Source organism: Osmia lignaria, chromosome 4, assembly GCF_051020975.1.
Source record: "Osmia lignaria lignaria isolate PbOS001 chromosome 4, iyOsmLign1, whole genome shotgun sequence".
NCBI classification, from domain to species: domain Eukaryota; kingdom Metazoa; phylum Arthropoda; class Insecta; order Hymenoptera; family Megachilidae; genus Osmia; species Osmia lignaria.
Genome location: NC_135035.1, coordinates 10,818,038 through 10,845,173, shown reverse-complemented (window position 1 = coordinate 10,845,173; position 27,136 = coordinate 10,818,038). Strand labels below are relative to the sequence as shown.

The following is a 27,136-nucleotide window of genomic DNA, read 5'->3' as shown; positions in this document are numbered from 1 at the left end:
AAAACGAATCTTTATATAGCGGCGCGTCAATGTTGCCAATATAACGAATAGAAAGTTTAAGAAGCGAAATATTGTTTGATTAAAACAAAAAGAAAATTATTGAAGAGTTATCCTTAAGCTGAACATTACTTTTCCACTTGACTTTAACATGAAACTATAATAAACAGTGGCGATTAGATAGTTTGGTCCGAACGAGTTAGTTTGTTGTAGGTGGCGCGCAGGTGTAACGAATTTTAGTCAGCTGACTGTGTCTATACAACGTAATTTGAATTGGTCAGGTATTTATGTTCACGTCCGGTAATTTGATCGAAGGTTACTGCAGATTTCTTACTATTTTTAACCCTGACCACAACATATTGCAGACTATTGAGTTTTAGTAATTAAAGTGTTGCACTTCTTCTGGTTAAGCGGTGCAAACTGTTGGTATTTACTGATTTTATTATAATGAACTTTCCAACCAAGTTTTATGGTTGTTGTGATAGAGCATTTGTGAGATAAGGGTTGAAAGAACAGTTCCTAAAAGAGTTGTATTCATATACATGCGAAAAATTTATTTTCTACATACTGTTAAAATAATATATATAATTTAAAAAATGAATGACTCTTTCTTGGAAGACTTAGAACTAGTACCTGCTGATGTTAAAACTGTGAATGCTTATCAAGTAGATCGGCATGTAACAACCAGAACTGCAACATCCTCCCCCTTACATAAGGCAGAGAATGTGCACCATAGAATTGAACCAGTTGTTCTTGAAAAGCAGCAATCTGTTAAGGAACTACATGGAAAAGATTTAAGGAAGCTGTCTGAACATGACACTAGAAAATATCAAGCCAAGGTAAAAGTATCTGAAAGGAAGGAGAGATCTGTTGAGGGCAAGTTGAAACCAATTGAGAATAGAGTAAAAGGTGATGGCAAAGAGCATGAAGTTAAAGATGATGTTAAAACAAAAATGAGAGAGACAAGAGTTAGGATTTCTGAGAATAAAATTATTGGGAAAGATAGAACCCGCCGTTCTGGTAGTTGTAAAGAGAACAATCAGACCCCAGATGTATCTGTTAAAGAAAACAGTAGACCTTCTGATTGTTCTAAAGAAGGTACTTCCCAAATGGAAGTTCCCAAAGACAAAGGAAAGAAACCAGATTTCAAAGAAACTGATCCAGTTGCTTTCCTTAATGCCATTAAGGACATAGTAAGCATCTGTACTAAACAGGAAAGCACAAAAATTTTGAGAGCAATGCAGGAACTACACTTTAATTCCCAAGCTAATCTTATCAAACATCTCTTATTTCAAACAGAAGAAATAGTGAATGAAATACATCCAAGCAAAGATTCAACCAGAGTAAGAAGTTTAATTGAACAGAATGAAAGGCAACAAGAGGACATTGTTATCTTGCAAAAGAGGAATGAAGAATTGCAGAAGAAGATGGAGGAATTTGAATTTCTTAAACAAGAGAATATTGCATTGAAACTGAAATGCAAAGAGTTATCTAAAGAATAGCAAAAATGTACACTGCTGTGATCCTAGGTTCTTAGAATTTGTTGATTAACATGTATCCATTCCATTTCATTGTTATTATCCTTGATTATCATTAATTATTAACATTGAGTATGAAAATATAAGGCAGTTCTGTAACTATCTCGTACTTTCCACGAATTTAGCAACACATGGCTACGTTATCATTATCCACGCTATCGTTGCCCCGATCCCCATAACCGTACGGTTTCAAAAAAAAACCAATGAGTGGAATTTACCCAATTAGAATCACGCCACGATAAGAGTCCACTTAATTAGAACCAAATAATTGTTGCTCAAATGAAAGATGTATTTACGCTTATATCAATTACTCGATTAAAATCGTATCTAGTTAAATCTGATAAAAGTTTTAAAAAATTCGATTTTCCATTTTGATATCTTTGAGACTGTCTATCCGTTTCTACTTAGTGATAATAATTGATATCGTAATGAGAAGTAATTGTTCACGAGCGTTTTAACTGTACGATACTTTCCACGTTGTTATGTATTTACAATTTATAGCAAAGAAGATGATAATACGTGCGTTGGAATGAACAAAGTCGTATATTTTTTAACGTTTTTATTAATATTTTTAAGAGCTAACGTTTGAAGAAAAGTATTAGTCCTCCTTAAACCGTGCTTCTTGTAATATTTTATTCCAAGTTAATTTAAAAATATATTTATGGAATCGAACGGCGACTTGTATGTATATCCTTTTGAGTGAGAGAAATAAATAAATGATCAATAGAATACTTTATAAACGTGTGACTAAATCTGGGAAGGAAAATTACACGAGGTCCATTCGAAACATGATTTATATTTGAAGATACTCTTAAAAGGCATATCAAGGCGACATGATACAATGTTTCAGCGAAAACGCGCATCGTATAATGTAATATTTACAAAGAATGATAGTCATCGTAAAGACGAATCTTCATTTCAAACATGTAATATATAAAACACGCTCAAGGCTCTACCATCTTCGCTATTCGTAAATGACAACTTGATGTTTTGATGATTAGAAAAACGTACAAAAAAGAACTAAAGACTTTGCTAACGGCAGTTTTCCGATGAACATGCTTTTATCTCGTAAAAATGCAGTCTGAAATGGAATCATGCTTGAAATGCAGACGTGGGCGTGAATTATAAATAAATTACAGATAAAAAAGAAACATCTCACATATGGTACGATAACTCATTCGTACACATTAAAAGCACTTCATAATCACAATAGTCTCTTCATATATTGTGCTACCTAAGCGAATCTCTTATAAATAAATATTAAAGTAAAAATTTCGCTTAAAACTAGGACAGTGAAATAAAGAATCTTATTCTTGCATCTTTTTCAACTTTTCGAATCAACTTCCTCATTGTATGTACAATTGCATACTATTAATCACTGAAGATAGGAACAATTTCTTCATTCATCAATCTAACAACAAATAGAGTTATAAATTCCTGAGCTTCTTTTTCTTAATTTCCAAATCACTCGTTACGCCATTATTCATAAGTGCGTAAAGCTATTTATATTTTGAAAGAAGAACTAGGCCAAAGGGTTAACTCAGGTTTAAACCTTAATAATATTGTTCGTGTTCCATTTTTGAAAATGTTCATTCACGACGAGTAGCTTCTCGAGATTCTTCCCTTCCCTCCTCCTCTGCTTCATCTTGATCTTCATTATCAGTCCGTTCGCCTTCTTCAGGAGGCCTTGTCCACCTAAACAAGAATATAATTAATTTATCATGTTCCAAATTCGATAATCTGATAATGATTATCTCAGTAATTAACCTGATTAACGTCTCTGGTGATCTGTAGAGGAATATTAATTTGGCAAACAGGTCTTCTTCGAGACACAATTCACCGCTTTCGCGGACCAAATAAATGTCCAAACACAGTCGGAGAATTCTGTCCACATAGGGCAGGTCATCGAACATAATCTTCGGCGCCATGTCACTAACTATTTTCCTAGTCATTTGGCTTATCACTATGACCGCGGTGGTATACAAACCTAAAATTCTATTAAACCATACACTAATTAATAATTGATACTCAATCAAGTCAGGGGGTTGATTATTTTCCAAACGTACCCTAATCCACTGATGAAGCTCAAACCTTCAGGGAATGTTTTTTCATTAAACAAGAACATCATGATGTATTTGCAATTATTCAGAGGTATTCTTCTTAACAACTGCTCGTACAATGGATCATCACAAGCTTCACTGACGATCCACCATTTCTGGTGGGCACAGCATTCCATATCAGTGGACAGATGAAGACTAATATTTCTATAAAGATAGCTATCGTCATGTTCTTTTGTATCCTCGTCGTCTCTTCTTGCTGGAAAATTAATTGACATTTTATATTTGGACCAATTTATTGTTGATCTACTTCTGGGACGTAACTTACATAAATGCATCAATTGGGGAACCACGTCGGTGTCGCGACCGGTTACTTTCAAGAATTTCGGAAATACATTTTGCAGTAGGATAGTGCCGTTATGTATAGTCGATTCGTCTGTCGATAACATGTCAGCTAAGGTTCTTCTAACAGGATTAAACTCATCGTTGACGAATGGGAACAATTTTATATCACGAGTCTTCGTCGTTATGCCACTGACGTCTTTGGCATCTGTCTTTCGTGACACTGTCCATTCCACGTGAACGATGACAGTGGTGCTGTTGTCTTCTAATTCTTGTCTCAGTCTGGTATAAAACAAAAATTACATTGTTATATAAAATGCTGGGCATATGGTGTATTTAACAGCAGAGGTCATTTTAATTTGGGACTTAAAGTACCTTTGTAAGTCTGGTGGAGATATACTCCACAATTTTCTGGAAAATCCACTCAGTTTAACTGCAGCAACATCAGAATGGACATAATTTTCTAGGAAAGTAACTGCAGGTCTATCCCTTGAATAAAAATTCGTAAGCCTCTTGAATTCTATATCACTGTACTCAATGATGGAACTACTTTGAGCAGACATGGAGTAAATAGGCTCGTATGAACCGATTCTAATCTTCATAGAAACGTCGTATGGAAGATTGGAAACGCCAACAGTCCCACCAAGTGCAAACAAAAGTAGTGGGAACCATATCAGTCCTATCATAAGGAACAAAGCACCACCACCCACTAGGTACTTGCTCATCTGATTCTTCTTGACCCCACGTGGTTGAGGGAAATCTGCTTCTACGCCTCGCATACACTGAAATTTTTATTATTTAAGTGCTATTAATGAGTCTACATGTCAACGAATTGAAAGAAATTGATCGTACTTTAATTTGATAAATGCTGGCGAATATGTCTTCCATTTTGAACCAGTCCATGATAGCCATGGATGTGTCTGTCCAGATCCAATCCATAACAGCTCTCAGCTCGAACAAGAAAGGAACCAGCATGAACCTGTTTTCGAAATGAAGATTAAATTGTTGTTTGTTATAAAATTTAAAGACAATTGTAAATGTTCTAACCCTTTGAAGAGAACATAGTTCACAATGCTGTATTCCTTGCACAGGAAGTTACCAAGTATACGTGTGGGATAACCCTGTCGTAATTGATAGGCAGCCAATAGAAGATAGAAACATTTGACCATATACCAAATTTGTGGTGGAAGCCTCTCATTAAATTGTCTACCATAATAAATGACTTTAGGTTAGAAGAATTGCTGAGATTTTGATTAAAATTTATATACAATTAGTTATACCGTTCAGTCACGCTTGGCAAAATGAAGAACATCCACATGTGGACACCAAATATTAAACAATACTGGAAGATCAATTTTCCTAAGATGGATTTTCTTAAGAACAAAGCCCTATCAATGACTATCAATGCAAATTGCAATAACAACATTAATAAGAAGGGCATGGGTACTCGATTTTCTTGTAAATAAGCTGTCACTCCGCCATCCCCTTGTTGAGTCTAAAAATGTACAAAAATTAATATCTATTCCCTATGAAAATATATGTAGAAGAATATTCCTTACTCCAAACGCGGAGAATCCAAAAATGAGCAGTAGAAAATTGAAGAAATCACAGAGGAACATATATGCGTATACATTGGTCTTCTCTTTACCACAAGTACTAAGAATCATTTTGAAGAAATTTTTCGGCGGTTCCATATACTTTTCAACACTGAAACATAAATTGTTATTTCAGAAAATGAACAAATATTCAACGAAACATCATTCACTCACGTCATATTCATAGCTTTTTGAAATTTTTCATTTTGAGGATTTAATTCTTCACTCTGAACTGCAACAAGTCTTTCATTTTCATCATGGGTTTCTGGATTTTCACCTTCACCACGGATATTTAAAATCCGCCCTGACGGTGTTTTTATACGAGTACTACCCCTGAAAAAAAATTAAGTTAATCAAATTAAGCAATCCAAAAAATAATTTTCGAACATACTCTTCAGGTTGTTGTGGCACAGTCTCCCCTTGCCCTCTGTCTTCAGGAGGAGGTTTAGATGGAACTACAGTTAAATTGGAGGGAATAATTTTTCTTGGCTTAAGGGTTGGTGCTGTCCACTGCCCCAAGGACTTCAACATAAACCTGAAGTATAAAATATAAAAAAGAAAAAATAAAATATTTCTAATAGTCTACATATCATTTACAAAGCCTGAATACAATTTACCTATGGAAGAATACCATGAGGAGTAATAATAAATCCCATAAGGCATAATTAGATTTCCGTTCAACCCCTACGATTCTGGGCGTAAAAAGAGGATTATTGGGTGCAGCATCCCGGTTCCAGGGCAACAGTTCCAATTGGAAGATGCATTTTACGATAACAATTACCTGTAGAAATGTATCAGGAATTATTAATTTAAAAGATAATTCATTTATTGAAGAATCGTGTCTTACCTCAGTATACGCGATCAAGGTAACCCAAAACGTTTTCGAGGGTCGCGGAATAGTCAATGAACCCCAGCAAAACACCATGAGAGGCAGAGGTGTCGACAAAATGGAGGCGTTTTTAATTTGATGAAGAAACACCATGAAGTAACACAGTAAACTCGAGTGAGCCAATACACCGAACCAAATAGAGGCCAGTAATTGTATTATCGGGGGTTGATCGACTTCCGATAATTCTCCCACTTCCTCGTCGTGTGGAACAGGTGACATTTCAGAGAAAAGTGTGCTATATGAACGATAATTTATATTAATTACATCAAACAATTAAATAAATAAAATTTCAAACATGAACTCGTAGAAGAAAGAAACTACATAATTTTGTACAGCATAAAATTTTCTTTCTTTTACGAAATATTAACGTCGAAAGCACATTCAAAGCTTGAAAAACCTGTGAATAAAATAAAAACATGAATTTTTAAGAATTCAGTTGTACAGCATGGAAAAATATACAGTTCGAAGAATAATGAAGAACAAAATGATTGAAACAGCCCACACGTTGTGTGCAAAGAATCACGTGCAAAGTGTGCATTCAGCAATTAAGTGAAAAATAATTATTCAGTTTTGGAGAGTTTTTCGATACCTGGAGGAGGACAAGTCCAATCCTCGCTCCAAACTTGGCGCCAGAATTCGGATCTGAGGAACCGTCAGCGAGCTTCTTTTCCTACCGAAAACAACTCTCTCTTTCTACGTCTACTTGAGATAAATGCGGGCAGAATTTAAAAAGGTGACTATATTTTATTTACGAGTTTACTTGATTGAGACATTACGATCAGAAAACGGATATAATTAGTGAAGATGAAATTGTTAACTATCACCAGGTGATATCAGCTGATCAGTATCGCAACTATGGGGAGTCAGAAGGGTGTTGACCCTTCTATTAAAACAATTATGGTTGCGCCACTACACCATTTGATAAAAGCCGTTTGAAGCATCAAGAGCTTACCTTTCTTCCTGTGGCCGAGGTTGACTAGGACCCTCGCCAGCATCGACAGATTCCTCGGCAATTCCATTAATCGAGGATCTGTCAGACCGAGTACATTTACTACTCTACCTTCTACTGAACGATTTCTGGGCTAAATAGCAGGGTCAAATATAAACTACTACTTCATATAGGGACTTTGAACATTTCTATCGAGGATCGACTACTTTGGGAAGCACATCACTACTCAAGCTTTATAATTGTGGGCAGAACCGGATTAAGATTTCTGAGGCTCGGGGTTATCAGACCTTCAAGAGCCCGTTAATTATTAAACTGGGTTCAAAGTAAAAGAAATTTCATTCAATATTTTTGAGGGCTGAGACTGTAGCTCCCCTTAGGCGTCTTCTTAATCCGACCCTGACTATGGGATACAGTAAGAACAATTGAATATACAATTTTTAAGATGAATCCAATTCATCGATACCCTTGAATTTCTTCTAAGCATCTACGAACAGATAATTGAAAAAGCTATGATCATTTATTAATTAAAATCTTACCTCTTCTTAATCAAAGGTATCGGCTGCCACATTTGATTTATACCTAGCCTCATTCCCATTCGAAAATCTGGTTTTGCCTAAAAAGAGGACAAAATTGAAGAAAATGAATTTTTCATGCTTCATTCAATCTTTTACCTTCAATAATTTCTTTTCTATCGCTAGAACTTTACGAATGTATCTATAGTCCCTTGAAAATCTGTTCATATACTTCGTCATGGAAGTTAGGGCGCTGTTAATCATGACGAAAAGGAATTTAAAGTATGTGCTCAAAGACACTTTTTTCTCCTCTTCTTCCTTTTCTTCTTTTTCTTCCACTTTATCTTCTTCATACTCGTCGTCCGAGGGCTGTGGTGTCTTATCAGGTTCCACCTCTGACGTGTCTTTTTCTTCGGTTTCGATGTCGGCTGACGTGAGACTCGTCTTGTCACCGCCCTGATTCAAATGATAAATCATCATTTCGTATGATGATCCTTTGATCCGTGAGGAAATCTTTAGTACGTGGAACTTGAAGACAGTGCCATCGATCAATAATTAATTACACTCAAAATTAACCCTTCGATCTTGGTATGATTTAATTGATAATTTTTCAAATTTAATAAATTATAAAATTTTCAATCTAAAAAGAAATCAGATGGCATTTTGTCCGGTTCAAATTCTGCGTATACAGCTGCTCGGCATCGAACAGATTATACTGTTACATATTACAAAGCGTGAGATTACAGGTGCTAAAGTCGCTGTAACATAATGGAAACAAATTAAGCCAAAGAAGTATCGAGCGGCAGATTATATACACCAACGACGAGGAGCCTCGCTGTCAGCTGCGACTACAACATTGAAGAGAAGTAACAAAAGGAAAAAAAGAAGAGTTGATAAAAATACAAAAAATAATGAAAGTTAAAATTAATCGACGCAAATGAAACGCCACCCTCTTCCATTTCCTTGTTTGTTTTACAAAGCTGATGGCGAGAAAAGTAAAAGAAGAATTAACGTTCGACTGTAAGCGCTGCGCTAGAGCGAGTGTGTGTATCATCAAATAAAATTACCATGTTTCTGCTGTGTTTGTGCTGACGAGATATATGTCTCGTGTAATCGAATTATTGTGTTAAAAGTGTTAAACTTGCGTGAATGCCTGCGTAGCGATTAAAAAATCATTTAGAAAAAAGAAACAAGAAGACACATTTCGGGTTGCGTTCGATCTTCGATGCACCCTTCAGATTGACGACAACTACGACAAAATGAAATAAAATAAAACAACGAACGGAAAGGAGTACAACAAAAGCGAATGAAAATTATAAAACAAATAATACTACTGAAAGATACACTGATAATCGATGATGTATTAGAGACAATGATATACAAGGAGAAAGAATTTTAATAGAGAATAAATGTTGAGGATAGCATAAATTAAATGTAACACAGGATAAATCGGTAACTATCACCACTTCAGATGATATTTCCGAAAATTTATCAAATTTTATTTAGCTGAAATTATGCAAATAATTTTATTTTACATGAAAGTAATATTTTCGAGAAGAATTTTTCTATCTGCAAAATTTCAACCAATTCAGTTTTAATAAATTTTTCAGAAATACAGAGCCCCGATTGAAATAATCAAAACGGTAATAGCTAACCAATTCGTCCTGTACGAATGTAAAAAAATGACAAAGGATAAAATGATTTTGGGCAGGTGTATGAAAGTGAGCCTTTGTAGCAGTGACATGCAGCCTTTTTCTTTCTTTAAGGGGGAGGGTCTCACATCGGTGGCCACTGCTGTGTCGGTCTCGGAACGTGCACTTAGATAGGACATAGACGATTTCTTCCTTGTTAAGGGTACACTCCGACGACGAAGTCTCAGCGCGTCCTTTTCAGTCCCTCCGTACATGGCGACGTGCGTCGCAATCTCAATGTCTGTCTTAATCAGCGTGTTCATCAGCTGCAAGTTGGAGCAGACTCTTTAGTCTTACTTAGTCGTTGTCAATTATCACGGGACACGTGTTGCCTTCTTTCTTTCTTTGTCTGACGACACTCCTCGATGTACCCAAGGGCGAGGAACACGTGAATCAAGGGGGGTGCGGGGGGCATTGGGGTACATGGTTGGGGGGGGTAACAGATGTAAATTAATGGCAGAATTTGTAGCACACACGGAAAATGAAAATAAAAGTTAAAAAAAAAGAAAAAATAAAGGTATAGAATATCATTGATCACACGATATGAGAAGTGTCAACGTTTGGCTGATGATCCAGCTGATCGATAATGGGTAATAATCGAACTTCGCGTGAATCATAAGTTAACTAAAAGTTAACTAAAACGCGAAGTAAATTGAAACAAAAGTAAATCAAAAGAAATCAACATTGGCCGTGATTTTGGCTGATGATCCAGCTGACTTAACGTCAAGCTTAACTAAGTCATACACAAACTCATTAGATTTTTCAGTGGATCAAGCGTTTCAATTGGGATTAGTCAAACCCTCGTTTCAGATCCAAAACTTCATAGCAGACAAACCAGAGATTCGTATAGTAACCTTCCAAGTCGTGAAATTCAATTTTCTCCTGGCATTTCATCTGTGGAAGAATTGACATACCTCGGAGATAGTCATCCTTCGAGAACGTCTCTCTTGCTCCTGTTGAAGTTCTTGTTCTTTCCTCTCAGAATCGGTGTCGGGTATTAAATCGGTCACATCGTCGTCGTCCAGATCATCGAACATGTAGTAATCACCCGATCTAATAGCTAATCAAGAAAAAAGAATTCTTAATGTCTGAGGAAGCTCGGACACTACTGGTCGCGCTATTAGTGTGCCAAAGCCATGCACGATAAAAGTTTGTTTAACAAATCGACGGTGCTCAGAGAAGACCTTATTCCAACAAATTCACTGGTTAGAAGACGACACACATCTATTATATTTATAGAAATTGTTAATTATTCACGTAACACACACTGTTTTTAACCTTCCCCTTGTATGCAGAGGTATAATCTTCCCCAAGGCTAATCACAATTTTTTAATTTTTAATTCTTTTTTATACCTAAGGGAAGTAATTACAGTAAGAGAAGGTTAAATCCGTGGATTGAACACCTTACCTATACTTTATCATAAATAGATGATTAACAATTAGGTAAGGTAAGGTGTTAATTTTGAAGAGACACACACGTACATATAAATAGAAAACTTATGTACAGCGTGAAGTTCTGTAAAAGCAGAAGGACCAATTGTTAATTAGGATGTGAAGACATCAGTTAGTGGAGTTAAAGCCCAGAAAAACTGCGAAGAATGGAAATTGTTCATTTACCCTCTTTGTAGGTCTTTGGAGCGCGAACTCTGTACAACGGCCGTGTCCCTGGATAGAGAGTATCTAACGAAAAGAAAAAACAGAAAAGATAGATAGATAAAGAAAACTGAAAATAAATGTCATCAGCACATACGAATTGATCTATCTTACAAACAATACACATCTATACATAATACATATATTACATGTTCAGTAATCATAGTAGTATCCTGAAGTCCATGATCAGCAGGATCGACAGGGTAGGACGATCTGTGAAGAAAGTAAATGGATTTTGGATCTTCTATTTCCTACAAAATAGGTGAATTTAATTATGACAATGATGGAGTATGGATCAGATGTCAAGGGGTGGGATAAAACATCAACAAAAATAATCTAACCATCGAGAAACAGATACGAAATTATGTTCAATTATTTACATCTATGTACCAAGAGATCACATCTAACAAATTCAACGAAAGCGTATAAAGAAATATAGGATGATTCAAAAAACATTTCTATGAAATTTATGATCAACAGGGGCGTCAGAAAGGGGGAGGAGTGTAAGAAGAGCTTAACATGACACCCCTGATTGAAAATATCAATATGGACAGACGTGTCCAACTTTCTGTAGTCTCAAAATCAACAAAATACTCCTATCAACACGATCAAAATACGAAACGAGAAAGATACGGGTGCGTCATAGATGATCTAGAAGGTGCTGGAGCGGAAGCATATGTACAGGACATCGTAGCAGATCGACGAAGAGGACAATCTTGTTTCCGTTCTGTCGTTACATGTGTGATGAGAATGCGGGGAACGGGAGGTGGTCGAGACGATTGACTGTCGTGGTGTCTGCAACCCGTTCATCCACGGTGGACCGATGAAGCTGGACTGACGACGATGCCTGATCGACGATGTCAACGATCGATCCGGTGGTCCACGATCGTACGGCGGAGGAGAGAACACCGGGAACGTCTCGTCCGGTGATGGCCCGCGTGGATTCAGCTCGCTACTCGGTGGAGAACCGAAAGAAATACGAGTGGGTTCGAGGTAACCCTCGAGGCTCACTGTCATCACAGCGGAATTTGGGGTGGGCGCCTGCAACAGGGAGGCTGCTCGCGGTGTCAACGGAGCTGGCTCCTCCTCGTCCTCGTCGATCGGCGTCTGATAACCCTGAGGAGGCGTATGACCCGACGAGACGCACGAACTTACGCTGGAAGACCTTGCCAAAGGCGCCTCCCCTTCTTTTTTTTCGGGTGCATTAAATATAGAGATTCTTGGTTAGCCTGTGAGACATCCTGTGGTGGTGCAGGTGAGTCACGAGTTAGGTAAGGTTATTTCTTGGGTGCTGAAGGGTGCAGGAAGGTGAAGGATCATTGCTTCTACTGATTGTGGAATAAATTGCTTTCAGCGAAAGGGTCAACATTCTTGAAATTATTGGAAGCTCAAGGATTACTTCCAGGTAGTGGAAAGTGTGCTCAGATCCAAAGGATCAGATAGACATTCAGGATTACACAAATAATTAATCAACCTGACTGTTTAATTCCCTACAAAAAATAAATCTGAAGATTGGAACAGTCCTTACCAACTTTGTGCATCTGAGGTTCTCTGTAACTTGGTCCTTGTATCTTCCTCTGATTGGCCTTGATCTTGTCCATCTTGAACTTTAACTTCTGCAGCACGTTCCTCTCCACGTTATCCTGGATTTCAATACGCTTTTGATGTAGCTCCTCCAGTAATTCAGCACCTCGAGAAGCTAACACACTCATGGCTTTCGTTTCGTCCACTATGTGGAAGAAATAGTAGCTCTTGAAGAGTCGCTTCTGCAGCAAAAGGAAGCCAAAACATAGACCGTCCCAAACCATGCCTATGTCCTCGCGAGGAACTTCACAATCAACTTTGTCCAACACAATATCACTGGCTGAACTTCGAAACTTCCTTAGACAGCTTATTCCAAACAACTGGATCACTGGACATGCTGAAGTTTCCAACTGTAATATCAATTTTTCGTTAACACTGTGCTTTTGTGATAAGACTTCCAAGGATTTACCTCTGTTATCAGGACACAACCTATACCCTGAAGCAAGGCTTTCAAGAAGATCACAGTAACGTTGTATCCAATCAACAGATTCCACCACTTCAGGATCGTCTTGACTGGTCTCAGATAAAAATCGCTGCCTTGCCAGAGGAATATGAACGCTCCGATCAGATAACCCAAGGAGAAGAGGTTGGTCCTCTTGGTTCCAGCCAAGAACATGATGGACAAAGTGATCCACATGAGACTCATCATTACACCTCGTTTCACGATGTCTAACCACGAGTGAATGTGTGACACGTAGTCCTTCACCGGATTCACGAAATTTGGTTTCTCCATGTTCTGGTACACGGAGTAATTGTGTCCAGCTGGAAATTCCTCTCCAGCCGCGGCGGTTCGTTGCTCGATTTGAAAAACGAGGCTCTGTCTTACGATCATCATCAGCAAGATAAAGTCACCTGGAACAGAATCAGGTGGTATTAAATTGACTGAAGCAACATTAAGAACACATTAATCTTACATATTAATTTCCTAGGATTTGGTGGAAAATCTGGGTCAGGGAAGTACATCCATTCCTGTAGTCTCCTCAGTATTGTAGATTTGCCCCATGGATAATCTGAAAATGGATAATTTCGATTTATAATTTGTGTATTCCAATTTATTAATTTTCATTATGGATGTTTAATGACCTAGACACAACCAGGAGGGCAGTGACACGACCAGAGCATACTGTATAGGTAAAAGGACTATGGCGAAGAACTTGAAGAAGGGCCAAATTTTGGAGATAGTTTTTCTCTTCAAGGAGAAGAGCAGCAACAACCAGATACTGTATAGAACCGAGTAAAAATCCAATCTGGTGCCAATCAGAGCCACAATTCCTATCAGACACATTTCCACGCCAAACTTGTAAAATCCATAATTGAAAAGGAATTTCAGGCATTCTTGGATCCCTTTATCAGCATTCGCTCTGGTGATCGATGGGAACATGACTTGCGGCGTGTCCAGAGGTTCACCACGCTGTTGTCGATAGAAACACTGTCGAATTCTGATGACTTTTCTCAGTGTCGTCACTGTTATAATCCCTATGTAGCCTTTTAGCAGTTCTGCCAGGTGTCCTGGCTTTGCTTTCTTCATTCCAAACCACTCTGCTATGTTGTATACTGTGTTATTACTGGCGTAAGGATGTTGAGATTCGTCTGTGTCCCTCTGAAAATGTTAAAATAATTTTGTAGAAATTACTATTTAATTACCAATTATTAAGAAATTTTCTCGCATACTTACCGTGCAATTAACGTTCCAATTATTATGATCAATATACTGAATCTGATAAAGCATCTTCACAACCAATAACATAGCGATGATCGCTGCAATTGTATTGACCGTGCAAATTTGAAGGGTCCTCTTAGAATTGATCATGATAACCACTATCGCAACGAACACGAAATTAATAGCACAGACCTGTAATATACAATTTAATTAAACCATATATAAAACACAAAATTTAATTAAATCGATGAGAACTCACATCATTTACACAAAGAAGTATCACAGAAATGAAGATAATCTTTTGCATATGAATTTCAAGGAACAGCCAGGTGTGATTGTAAAAGTTCACAAGATGACCAATTACTTTACGGAATAATGCAATTCTTTCCAATCTGGACATACCTGAATAAATAACATATTTAACACATTTCTTGTGAAATGATTAAATGAACATACGTTTTAATTGCCGTAAGGTGTACATGGTTTCGTCGTTCTCTTCAGGAATAAAAACCTCCGCAGGGTTGTTTGGTAATATGTTAAGAGTCGGTGAATGGCCAAGACTGGATCGTCTGATAGTGCTACTCTCGCTCCTACGATTTTTAATCGCACGTTTTTACAACCCATTAGGCTCAGATTAAACGACATGGTCAACCTACTAACCCGAATCTCTCGATATTCGTCACTTCCAAGAAATCTTTATGGAAATAATGAATCTGAAGGACAGTGATGATGACGAAGAACGTTGGTGTTAGAAGCCTAACGAATAGATCTTTGGTTTCGTATTTCTCTAATCCTATGTCCATTTGTAGATCCTCATCTATGCGCAAGTAATTCCAATATTCCGGGAAATTATGAAATTGATAAGTGTAGACGAGAATCAGCATGATCACCGAGTACCCGATGACTGTGAGCCAGAATGAGTACATCATCTTCCTCCATACTGTCCAGGATATCTGGATTATCGTAAAAATTAAATGTCTTCACCATCTTCTTCATCATCTCATGAGCGAGAAAATATATATTTTTTAATTTCATGTACCTGGAACGTAATGACTAGAACCAGGAAGAGAGACATGTAGACAATCCTGAAGACCGTCATACGTTCGCCAGTGATTCCACATATGAAGAGCATGATAGCTACTACGGCGATCCAGAATTTCGTAAGTAACTTCTTCAGGACGATACCAACGTCCTTCATGAATTTACTTTTGATTTCAGGTGCCTCTTGGTTCATGGCAGTGGTGGCTGTCGATACGGACACGTGTAATGGAGCTACCATGTCTCGCAATGCTGAGGAACGTCTCTGTCTAATTCTTTCAGCGTTATACTGTCTCATCGTGATCCAGAACATCGATATGAATATACACTGTAAAATGATTGTTAGGATTCGTTGAAGATGTAGCTGATATTAATTTAACCCTTTCATCAATAATCAAAGTGACTTTTGGATCTGATAAGTAAAATTCAGATTCAAGAACGAAAGGGTTAAATGAGTTAGATAAATGATTTTGTTTTATTTACTTTGACCACTAAATGCCAACGACTTTGCTGATCAGCTTTACTAAAACCAATTTCCGACATTTTTACTCCATTTATCTCTGTTGGTAATTCCTCCTCAGTTAAATCCATACTGTAAATATACTGGCAAAGAAGAAGAAGCATTGCATATAGAACGATGAAGGGAGAGCACTTCATCATCGCTGCTCTTTTGTTAGGTGCCATCCAGAGGATCAAAGCCCATAGTAACAGAGCAAACGTTGTCCAACTATGATACATTATGCTCCAAGTCTAATCAATGAAATAATATAACAAGCATATTTGAAATTCTATTGTATGACAATTATGATTACGTTACTGATATCGATTCTTACCATCATTATAATATTGGTAGCGATGTAAGAAGAATTGATGATCAATTGGAAAATCGAGTACACAGCCATAATGATGTGTTCGATGATACCAGATTGTTCATCAGGAGCAGCTAAAGTTTATTTCATTAATTAATTGCATTTCACATTTTTCACTTGGTTCGAAGGAATACAAACCTTCGCTAAGACTTTGCAATTGAATACTGTCATCCTGATGACCATCTTGAACGATGACACTTCCGGTGGAATCTTGCAGCAGCCCCGTTCTTCCGGACCCAAATCGCATCAACTATTGAATAAAATTGGGAATACTAATAATCTCTATGTATCTTTAAAGAATCCTATTTCTACATAGAACTATGCTATTTCTCGCGATGGAATTTTGATTTGCACTACAAAATTCTCTTCTCATTAAGCATACACATGCAAGCTACACGAGAGTGATATTATTCACCTTCACCGTTAATTAAAGTAGTGCAATTCTTAAAGTGTAAGAGTTTTAAATGTGCAATGATTGTGTAAAGAGTAAGAAAAAAGTATTAACCCCTTCGCTGCGAACAATGTAAATATAAAGACAGAGGTTTTCCTGACCTTTCCAAATTTTGAAGTGGACCCCTCACTATTTTACAAAAAATTCATATTTTCGCAGCGAATTGATTAAATGTGTTTGTTTAAAATACATGAGAATAGCATCGACATCGAACGAGTGAATAAGAGTGATCCCTGCGATAATGAACGTGCAAACTTAATCATTATACGTACGGGTGTGCGCTCGTCGACAGGTAGAGACGACGAATTAACGATCGGCTTCTAAAACAATGGCAAACTAAACATAGCGGCATCCAAACGGAAAAGAGTTTTTTTTTTTTTGCTCAGCGTTAAAGAACAACCGCAAATCTGGAAGGCGACAGCAAATAAAAAACCAACATGGGGGTCGTCAGATTGGAAACTGGTCCATTGAATAACAAAGAAATAATTTTTATAACTATTACCATTCTCCTATGTACAAATCAATCGTGTAACTGTAAATTGTGCTGCATTCCATTTAAATATCATTCCAGTATAAAACAGGTTAAAAATTGTCCCTTACACGACGGATGCAGTGTAATTTTGACACCAAAGAAATTTCTAAAAATTATTATAATATGATATTTATAAATGAGTAGGTGAAAATTACAATGGATTCGTCTTGCAAGGTAAAACGAATCAATGGGAATTTACAATTGAAATGGTGCATACTTCGATGAATAACATTCCGAGTTAATTGAATAATTGTTTCTACAAGGAAGGATAAATGATTGAAGCGTGACTAGGAGGAGTGAATAATCTTTATTGGGAAAATCTGGACATGCTGGAGGAAGAATCCTTACGCGGGCCTTTCGACGGGCAGATTGCCATCTTTGTGAAGGTGTCCTTCGTCTGATAGAAACGTGTCTAGACAATGGAGTGTCCAGGTTCTCCAGTTTGCCGCTTAAGCGTTTCACTTTCTTTGCCTGGAACGCCTCGTTAGTAAAAGCAACATTCTTCAAAACGGAACAAACTTGGATTCGTTGTAAAGTTAGTTAAGAGATCATGGAAGCACAGTTATTCGTGTTATCATATCAGTGTTAATTGTTCTCTTTAACCACAAGGAATTATTAATTGAATAAGGCGAACAGGCACGCAATCTGAGAAGATAGATTCAGAATCAAGCTCTTAACAAATTTATATTAATTTGTTTATCGGTTGTTTTTAGGACACCCAAGGTATTCGAACAGTTTTTAGTCAAGTACTATAACAATAATCGTAATTAATTAATTAAATGACACTTGAAACTATTATGTTGAGGGTGAAGTCATTCTGGAGACAGTGTCAGATTAAGGGCGAGTCTTAGAAGGTTTCCTCTCGAAGGTTTAATAACCCCGGGATTTAAAATGACAGGTAACTTTAATAGAAAATCATTTTGAAACTTCCAAAATGACTTCCTCCATTGATTGCATCTGTAATTAATGTAAAAGAAAATCGACATAAACAATGAACTCACCGGCTTTTTGCTCAGGAATTGAGACTGCAAAGCCAGAACGTAGTACAGCCAAAACAGTCTCAAACAGTATCCATAGATCAACCAGTCAGCATTTTCAGTATAGTCCACGTTTCTCGGATCACTGCATTTCGTCTGATAGATCGGAGTCAAAGCGAGATAACGCTGCCAGGTACTGTTCAAAGGTATCAATTCCTGAGGCAGTTGATTCTGATAGCTTAGGAGGACCAGTAGATGGATGATCACGATGATCATCACGATCCTGCAAAGCACGGCGAATCCCTTTCGAAGCTCTTTGTTGCATGCCCACCAGGTGGCTGCTCCTAGGAAGACGACGAAGTAGAAACCACCCTCCACTGATGGTTTCAGGGATGCTGTGATGCATAATGATGCCAAGACCACATAGGTTCCGATACGACCCAGGAAATTGACGGCCTGAGTATTTTTCGGATTTTTAATATTCTTAGTATTTTTATTACGGAGAACAGTGTTTCGGACTAATACCTTTGTTTTACTGTCCTCGGTCTTTTTAGTGTTCGTTGCACCTTGACGCAACGATGCATCATCTTCTTCGTCAGTGACGGAGTTTCGAGACAGGAAACGACATATAAAATACACTGCTATGCTAGTGGGTAGGACAACCAATTCTGGGGTTAACCAGAAAAAGATCTCCCAAGGAGATGCGCTATCTAGTCTCACGAAACCTATGTGCCTGAAGATCATTTCCATCCATTCGCCTAAAAATCATCCAGATACGTCGAGGACCAAGTAATTATTATTAAAATTGCACTTAATTCTTAATATACCAAGTGAATTAATTCTTAGAGATTTAGTTTTTTTTTTTTTTTTTGAAGCATATTTTGTTGCATGATTTACGTACAATTTTGAAGAAAGTGTCCATAAGCAGGCAACGCCAGTAGAACTATGTGGAAGGTTAATTGACTGGTGGCTGTGAGGAAAGATAGGCCGATGCAGGTCTTCAAATAATGTCCCGTATGGCCAGCCATTGTCTTCGCATTTGGTATGGGGACATGGGGTGAGTATAGCATCAGAGCTAAATAAACCAGGGACAGTCCCACAGGTCGCCATACCGTACCTGTTTAATTCAATAATCAAGCGATAAACAGAAGAAAATAGAATAGTTAATTTATATCATGACCTAATTTCTTTGCTATATTAGGCTTTAAAAAAATTGTAAAAATACTCTGGATAAATTATAGTTGAAAAATGTCACAAAGAACCGAGTGGGTTGAATAACTTTTTACAAGAGGTGAATATTTTTTTGACAATGATCTATGATACAAAAGAACACCCACATTCCGCGACATTTCTAAACGACACTCGACACGCAAACAAGTGCATTTCATTCTGACAATATGAAACAGGGACTGGGTAGAAAGAAAGACAATTTTCTTCCCTGTGAAAAGGTCAGTTTCAGCCTAGGGAGTTCACAGATGAAACTCCACGTGTATTGACATTTCAATCTTCAGTTTACATACACGAATGAAGTAATAATGCTGAAGAATACGAGGGTCATTCAATTACTAAAAAGGCAAACACCTGTGTTTTAAAAATAAAATTTGTACAGGTGCAAACTTTATCAATGAATTATTTTTAGAAAGACCAAGAAGGGATCGAGTTCCCATACCTGTTTTTACATCTAAAAAATTTCTATGTAAAAAATTATTGAATGAAATTGTTTACTAAATAATTTTTATGTATAAAACTCGATCTTTGTAAGATTAAAAATGAAGAACCGATGAGTGTTAATATTAAAAACATTGGAGTGGTTCTCTGATGACATCATTATATGAAAATAGTGATTCGTAATCAACTGATGACCTTAAGTCGTGGTTAATCCTATTGAAAGCAAATGAATCGTGTGAAACTGGAAACAGTATTATTTTCAAGGAAAAGAATAAATGGACTCCTTTCTCCTGCTCGAATATTTTTTCTATTTCGAAATAGAAATTTGTCTAATGATGGTACGTCAAATTTAAGTGTCTCGTGTTGATCATTCTATTAGCAGGCAAGGCTTATTATTCTCATTAATTATCAGGGTGTTATCAATAGTGCCACATATGTTCATGATGCGTCATGATGTTTCTACGTTGTCTTCGATAAATGACAGCCTATTTTCTCCAATTATAGAAATATCTCTTTAATGACACCCGATAGTTTCCTCGTTGGTGGTAAATTTATAAAAGGGATAAATTTTTATTGTAACAGAGTATCGTGCTACTAAGAATAGGAATGATGTAACCAACACGATTCTCACGTTGTTAAAATGAAAAAGGAGAATTTTTAAAGGTGGTTTGTCCAGCACATATATATATTTTGAGAAAGTGCTGCAGAATTCCACCGTCGAGACAGTGTTTCGATTCTGTTTGCAAGGCGCCGTCTATAATTAGAGAGCATCGCTTTCGTTAGAACGTTGTCTGCATTTTATCAAAATTATCAAAATTTGTACTATTGGCGTAAGTAGAGTATTTTTCTAAATTTTAAGAATCTTAAATTTTTTAATTTTATAATTTTGAAAATGTGAAATTTTAATTTTATAATTGTAGAATTTTTGGGGGTCTCAGGTCCACCCTGACCTCTACCTAGTTACGCCACTGATTTTTACATTACACTTTGAGAACAGACGTCTATTAATAATATAAATATTTTTAAATGCTACGTATGTAGGCGAAAAATTTCGCGATTCAAAGGAAGTTTTAATTCCCACGAATGATCTTTTTCAACCACAACTCCCTTTGATCTTCAGACCGCAATCGGTGCAAAAAATGAAATATGAAAGAAATTACGACGTCGGTGTTGAATGCAACGTCGTTATCGCCCGTATTATCATCTTGCACGAGCTGGACGAGGTAATTAACCGTCCACGGTTTCTATAATTAACGATGCATCGTGAAAAAAGAATGCAAGACGCGTTCCAGCGAACCACGTACACGTGAAAATAACACCAATTTAATTTTTCATAATCATACACAATTATCCTCCACTTCTTTTTCAAAATTTATTCAATTGAAAGAGGGCGGTGCTAAAATTGTAATAATTCGTGCATTGTACTGGAATACGAATAATGGGCACTCGAATTCGTTGGCAACTGGTCAAACTTTTGGTTGCTGAACACCAGGAAGAGAAAATAGTAAACAGAGTACAGTCTGCGAATAGAAATGCGATTTTCTAGTACCTCTGTGCAAACCTGACACGAGATCTACAAACTTCCAACAAGAATTATTCGAAAAACATCTGGACTCGTTTACAGCTACGTTATTAAATATTCTCCTATCGTAATATGGCGTAACATTTCCTGAAAGCTTATCGTAACAAGTGGGACACGCTTATATTATCTATTCCAAACACACTGCATAAAATCATTAAAAGGATTCTGATGACGGAAGAAACAATTAAACATTCTATTACTGGAAAGCAATCAATTGAAGAATTTTATTTAAAAGCTATCCAAAAATATTCGCATCAATTTAATCAGATATTCTGTATGATCGAATTATTTATAAATTAAGATGACGATAATGTAAAAGACTCACATCCTGTCAAGACAAGTGGCAGAACAACCCTGACGAGGGCCACGTTCGGCCAATACTGCGGCATGCCTCGATCTGTTCGGATGGCCTTTCACCCTGAAACACAGAGAAAATGGTCCCGTAAAATTATCCACCGTGTATGTACGCTGTCAACATCTCGAGATTTTGCAACGGCAATGTCAGCTCTACTGGAATCGATACGACACTGCCGCAGTCGGATACCTTTAACCTCGTTTTCTCCAACACGCGCCACTCGCTTTATTCTTACATTCCGCTATCCCTTTTCACTACCCCTTTAACCCTTCTTCAAGAATTAACGACAAAATGTACGTATAAATTATCCAATTTATCTCTTAACCTATTACCTCTTTGATCCATCATAACAGTGCTGGATTAATCGATAAGCGAAATAAGCACGTGCTTGGACATCAGGGAAACAGGAGAAAGGGACACTGAGAAATTTTGTGAATTTTTAGATCTTTTATGTAGCAATAGTATTACTAAACATTTATGTGCATATGTGTACGAAACAGCAGAAAGAAAACATTTTTTGGTAATATAAATATATTGAATACCCTGTATAGAGGGACCTCAAAATCTTTGAGATCCTAATCTGGCAGTGCATTACTGTCTATAACGTTAAGTGATTTGTCTGATTTATAAAGTGTCGCTGTTATAATTTATTAAAAATTGTGCTCGTGCCAAACGTTAATGGTACCCAAACACCCGATGAATGTACACATCGGATATGACGTGCACACCGTGTGCACACATTTCCTGTTTCCGTATAAAATTTCACTATAGTATCGATGTTTGGTTTCGTGAAAGAGGGTCCGGTCATTGGGCGGTTTGGATGATCACCAAGAAGTACACAGTTCAAAAAGAAACCTTATTATTTCTTGTCGATTTAATGCTCCATAAATAATTCCCTCCTTTAACAAGAGGGTAAATTGTCATTCAGAGATAAGGGGTTGAAAATAGAGGAAAACTTGAAATTATTTGACAAAGTGCTTCTCAGAAGAGCTTTCATCAGTTGCCAATGGTTTCGGTAAAAACTGGCGCACCCAGCTTAATTATCGAGCAATTATACGGTACTGTATCGAGTAAGGTGCGTCTACCTATTTCCATGGACATGATATATCATTATCTTCTAACATGATACCAAAATAACAGAGCATAAGAGGAATAACGATTGATGGTCGTAATGATAACGTCCATCGTCGATATGGGATCATCTTTTATCTTTCATATTTCATGAAAATTGTTAGACACCTCGTCTCTATTTTTTTATTGTCTTCATGCGTCTCCCATTATCTACGAATGTTACAACCAATGGATATATGCACACGGTTTTATCGTTTGACCCCGATGGAAAGAGCAACTGAAGAATTTAGTGGTATCATAAAAGGAATTACTTCCTGATAAGCAAAGTAAAATGAAAATGGTATTTTGAAATTAACGTCCATAGTACAATTCACCGAAGGTAATTTTTACGACTTACCAGTCATTAAATTAACACTTTGAAGTGTAAGAAAATTTTAAGCAGCATGGATATTATATCACATGATCGCTTTAACAATGGAGAATTTAAATGGACAATAATTGAAACACTATTTTTATATTTCCATTGAGAAAACAAAGAAGTAGGCACGTTACGAACTTCCGGTTACATGGAGAGGAAAGATTAGAATTTTTCACGGGGGGTTACCTTGCTTCACGCACAGTTGCATCGAGGAAACGCGATATCAGAGGAATAGGTAACGTGCAATTCGTTTTTAAACCCGATCCATTAGAGAGTTTTCCGCGTTCGTCCATGTATCGTCTTGTCGAGGTCTACGGAAAAGGTGGAGTAACGTCCCCTTTTGATAAATAACAGAGTGACAACAAGATATACGATCGATGACACGCGTGACTAACTATATATCAGCGGAACCAGATAAAAATCACTGGGAACTATTGATAATTCTGACATTTTCCAACTCATAAAATTTCAATTTAAAAGGTTTAAAGAGGTAGAAAACAAATAAATAATGTTTCAAAGATATGAAATTCAAGAACGACGGTGTTTTGAAGCCTATGCAAACGACACTCGTGAGTCGTTTTGCATTAAGTCCATTTAGTTGAGCCAAGTAACTCGGTACGTGAAGGTGCATTTCAATCAACCACGTGTCGTCTTGCTCTGACCAGACCGGTTCAAGAAATATATTACTCGAATCAAATAACGGGGACACTTGTTTTTAATTCCTCTCCTATTAATTCAGTCGATCAATGTTTGTCTTCGAATCAGGAGGTAACACAATTCCATAAATGAACATATTAAAAACCTAATCTAAAAGTGTGAAGATTTTAATAATATATTTTGGAATATTCTTTGCTTGCGATAATCTGCTACTATTAATTTTATTATCGGTTTTATTAATAGGTTTCCTTCGCCAATGATCCCAGAAATGAATCACCATCTTATCGACTCCGCTAACAAACAGATAACACAATGCTAGGCTATAACAGGTACCTGAAAACACTGGAACGAACTTTACTATCTACAAAGAGTTCTTCGATACTTCCTCTTTGTTTTAACTTCGTTAAACGAGGAATATGAGCGGCGTGACTTTCAATAGTGAATTAGTAGTCGTCAGGTTTACCTATGAATCGATACCAATGACAGAGACATTGTGGTATCTCAGTAATTTTAGCCTTCGTCGTTCTGGAAAGTCAATCGTGTAAACGTCGTGCACAGAGTTGCTCAATGAACGTTCAATTTACTATGCGATTGATTCTGCGAAACTTGGTGACTATTAATAAGTTTATCGATGAGGTGAAGTAGTAAGTAGTGAGACACGTTATAACACTAATGACGAGAACAAGTACCACCTTGTCATTACAGAAGATTACTCATCATTTAATTATTATACAAGGCACACGTACAAAGGATTATTAAATTCTTTCGATAAGGCGCACGAAAGACGTTGGTAAAATATAATTACTTCTGTTCCCTCACGAGGACTCGCTTTGATTCTCGTACAGTACCTTCTATTAAATTAATCGGATACTCTTTTACAAGGAAATGGGTACACATTGCGTGTACCGTATGCGTAGGGGGTGCGTGTGACACGCGACCGAAAAATGGTTTGATTAAGGGTGTGCACGGGGCTTGTTACACATTTTCAGAACGAGTACGATTCGGGTTAACTTTCCGAATAATTTGATAGGCGATAATGATCGGTTAACAGATCGATTAAATTCTTTATCTGAAGGTTTAGTATAAATTATAAATTTATTTGTAATTATTAAAATATAAAATTATTAGCGTAAATATAAATTCTAATTTGACAGTATAAAGGTACATTTCTGCTGTTTGTGGTTTTTGTCACAGAAACGATCCTGTTTTGAAACTTTCGTGTCCCAGATTCAGAGGTCTTAACTATAATAGAGTTGTTTACTATTCGTCTTCTAGCCTTAGGAGCTCACAAATGACTTAGTCTAATATTGTACTAGGCACAGGATCACATCTAGAATTTTTCGGGCCCTAGGTATACAAATCAATCAATTTGTTTTATTATTATTATTTTACCTATTTTATCTAGGGGCAAAGACCCCTACGTAGTTCGCTATTTTAAATTTGATCTTTCAACTTCCTTAATTGATAGGTTCAAGCCGGAATTGAAATTTCAATTCAGAAAATAAACGGAACCCAATATTTACCCAACTACATATTACCATTTTATAAATTATTCCTTAGTCATTTTAAAGTGTACGAGTAACAGTAATTTCTTGATTATAAATTGCGTTATTTATAATCACTCGCGAGTGGCTTCGCTCTATGTAAATACCTAAACCCATCGACTTATGATAGTCCATGCATTATCGCCTGTTTCCTCAAGGCCTCATGCATATTCGTGAATGTACAGAAGAAAGTAAAGGCACACCATGATTCATTGGTACCTAACTCGGTGCTTTTAGGTACGTATTACTCTTATATCGGAATACTGCAGAATTGGTACCGACTACCCGGGTAATGACTCTTGTTAGAACTTTTCTCCAACGAAGAAATCGTAAACTCCGCGAAATGTCAGCGGTTTTACGAGCGACTCGTATTCTTCCGCCTCTCGCGCGGAACCAAACTAGTTTCCGGGTCACGAAAATCGTGACGAGATGAATTTCAAAGGAGTAGAACGGGGGAATCAGAACGATACAGGTTTCTAAGATTTTTAACATAATTCTAAGGAACTCGGAGAATGTTCAATGATTTATATTCTCCTCTCACGATTCGAGATCCGTTAAGTATAACAGTGCTGCCACATGATGTTAATAATACTATGCAAATTTTACTCCGATATTCATATCGAACGATCGACAAAGAACCTCCCAATTTATAAAAGATTGAGGTAGTGTTTATACGTAATATTAAAGTTATTCAAAATAATTTGATTGGATAGGAAAATTCATTGTTCAAATGAGTCAGATAGCGATTAAGACATCATAATTTATTATAGAGCGGATAAAATAAAATATTCATTTAACAAATCCTATTTTATAATAGTAAGACATTAACGTGTTAGCCGCAGTAGATCCAGCCATGTGTGTTGCGGCATTCCACTGCGCTCGGAACATTGAACGGAGAGAATTAAAAACTATACAAATCTAACAAAATAATTAATCAATCAATATTGAATTGCTAACATTTCAAATAATAAAATAATTTAATAAAAGTAAAAGACTAAATATAAGAATCCACTTTAAAATTCTTCTTCTTCTTTTAATCACAATTGGATGATTTAAGCCGGGAAGGGTTATAGGGTCAAATACATTATCTCGTTCCGAGATGAATTCAGCTGAGAGGAGCCACGATAAAAAGAGGCTCACCTTGAATGAAATAACTGTGTGTGTGTTTCAAAGCATCCCTCCCGAACGATTTTCTCCCAGCTGTCTTCAGGTCGATCGAACCTTGAGGAGAGCAACATGCGCCTCCCGGCTTGAACACGCGCGAAATCTCGCTGTCACCGCTCTGTCTGCCACTTTCACTGAATCGTTAGTTTTAAGTTTCTGCTTTCGATTCGACCTCGGTTGACATGTAACACCAGCGGATAATATTCTTGGCCAGTGAATGATACAAACGCCTACTGGACGTTTACCGCGAAGAATTGCGACGCCTCCGCACCCAACCGGACACTGACACACTACACGCTCCGAGCGCTGACTACCATCGGCTGAACAACACCCGCTTTGAACA

The 27,136-nt window shown here is 37.0% G+C and overlaps 2 protein-coding genes across 8 annotated transcripts; one reads left to right on the top strand and one right to left on the bottom strand.

Annotated features, from left to right (window-relative positions):
* Positions 1-90: 90 nt before the first annotated feature.
* Positions 91-2,686, top strand: LOC117603509 (uncharacterized). Its single transcript, XM_034322745.2, has one exon. It carries the CDS (start codon positions 594-596, stop codon positions 1,497-1,499), a length of 906 nt encoding a protein of 301 aa, XP_034178636.1. The 5' UTR covers positions 91-593; the 3' UTR covers positions 1,500-2,686.
* Piezo (piezo type mechanosensitive ion channel component) lies at positions 2,328-27,136 on the bottom strand. 7 transcript variants are annotated; one of them, XM_034322736.2, is made up of 38 exons: positions 26,770-27,135; positions 21,910-22,002; positions 19,236-19,451; positions 18,860-19,092; positions 18,359-18,790; positions 17,098-17,145; positions 16,513-16,624; positions 16,339-16,448; positions 15,989-16,255; positions 15,507-15,833; positions 15,128-15,420; positions 14,924-15,057; positions 14,727-14,869; positions 14,483-14,659; positions 13,891-14,407; positions 13,722-13,817; positions 13,217-13,659; positions 12,752-13,157; positions 11,188-11,250; positions 10,485-10,630; positions 9,660-9,836; positions 8,039-8,335; positions 7,904-7,980; positions 7,371-7,448; positions 7,008-7,088; positions 6,377-6,653; positions 6,147-6,310; positions 5,921-6,064; positions 5,704-5,862; positions 5,494-5,641; positions 5,215-5,429; positions 4,982-5,140; positions 4,787-4,913; positions 4,310-4,716; positions 3,921-4,216; positions 3,602-3,851; positions 3,303-3,530; positions 2,331-3,230 (listed from the first exon to the last, which is right to left on the bottom strand). In XM_034322736.2, exons 2-38 carry the CDS (start codon positions 21,971-21,973, stop codon positions 3,125-3,127), a joined length of 7,617 nt encoding a protein of 2,538 aa, XP_034178627.2. In that variant the 5' UTR covers positions 21,974-22,002; positions 26,770-27,135; the 3' UTR covers positions 2,331-3,124. The 7 variants fall into 7 exon arrangements, with proteins under 7 accessions (XP_076544306.1, XP_076544305.1, XP_076544307.1 ...); XM_076688191.1 differs by having other exon boundaries at positions 2,328-3,230; positions 3,602-4,216; positions 17,098-17,142; positions 26,770-27,136; XM_076688190.1 differs by having other exon boundaries at positions 2,329-3,230; positions 3,602-4,216; positions 26,770-27,136.

What these genes read in the sequence shown, in the direction of transcription:
- LOC117603509 (XM_034322745.2), top strand. Translation starts at nt 594, where the DNA reads ATGAATGACTCTTTCTTGGAAGACTTAGAACTAGTACCTGCTGATGTT.
- Piezo (XM_076688190.1), bottom strand. Translation starts at nt 21,973, where the DNA reads ATGCCGCAGTATTGGCCGAACGTGGCCCTCGTCAGGGTTGTTCTGCCA. An exon ending in TCCAAAGACCTACAAAGAGG is followed by an intron (nt 10,631 to 11,187) that starts GTAAATGAACAA and finishes TTTCTTGATTAG; the next exon opens with CTATTAGATCGGGTGATTAC. An exon ending in AGCTTCATCAGTGGATTAGG is followed by an intron (nt 3,531 to 3,601) that starts GTACGTTTGGAA and finishes ATGGTTTAATAG; the next exon opens with AATTTTAGGTTTGTATACCA.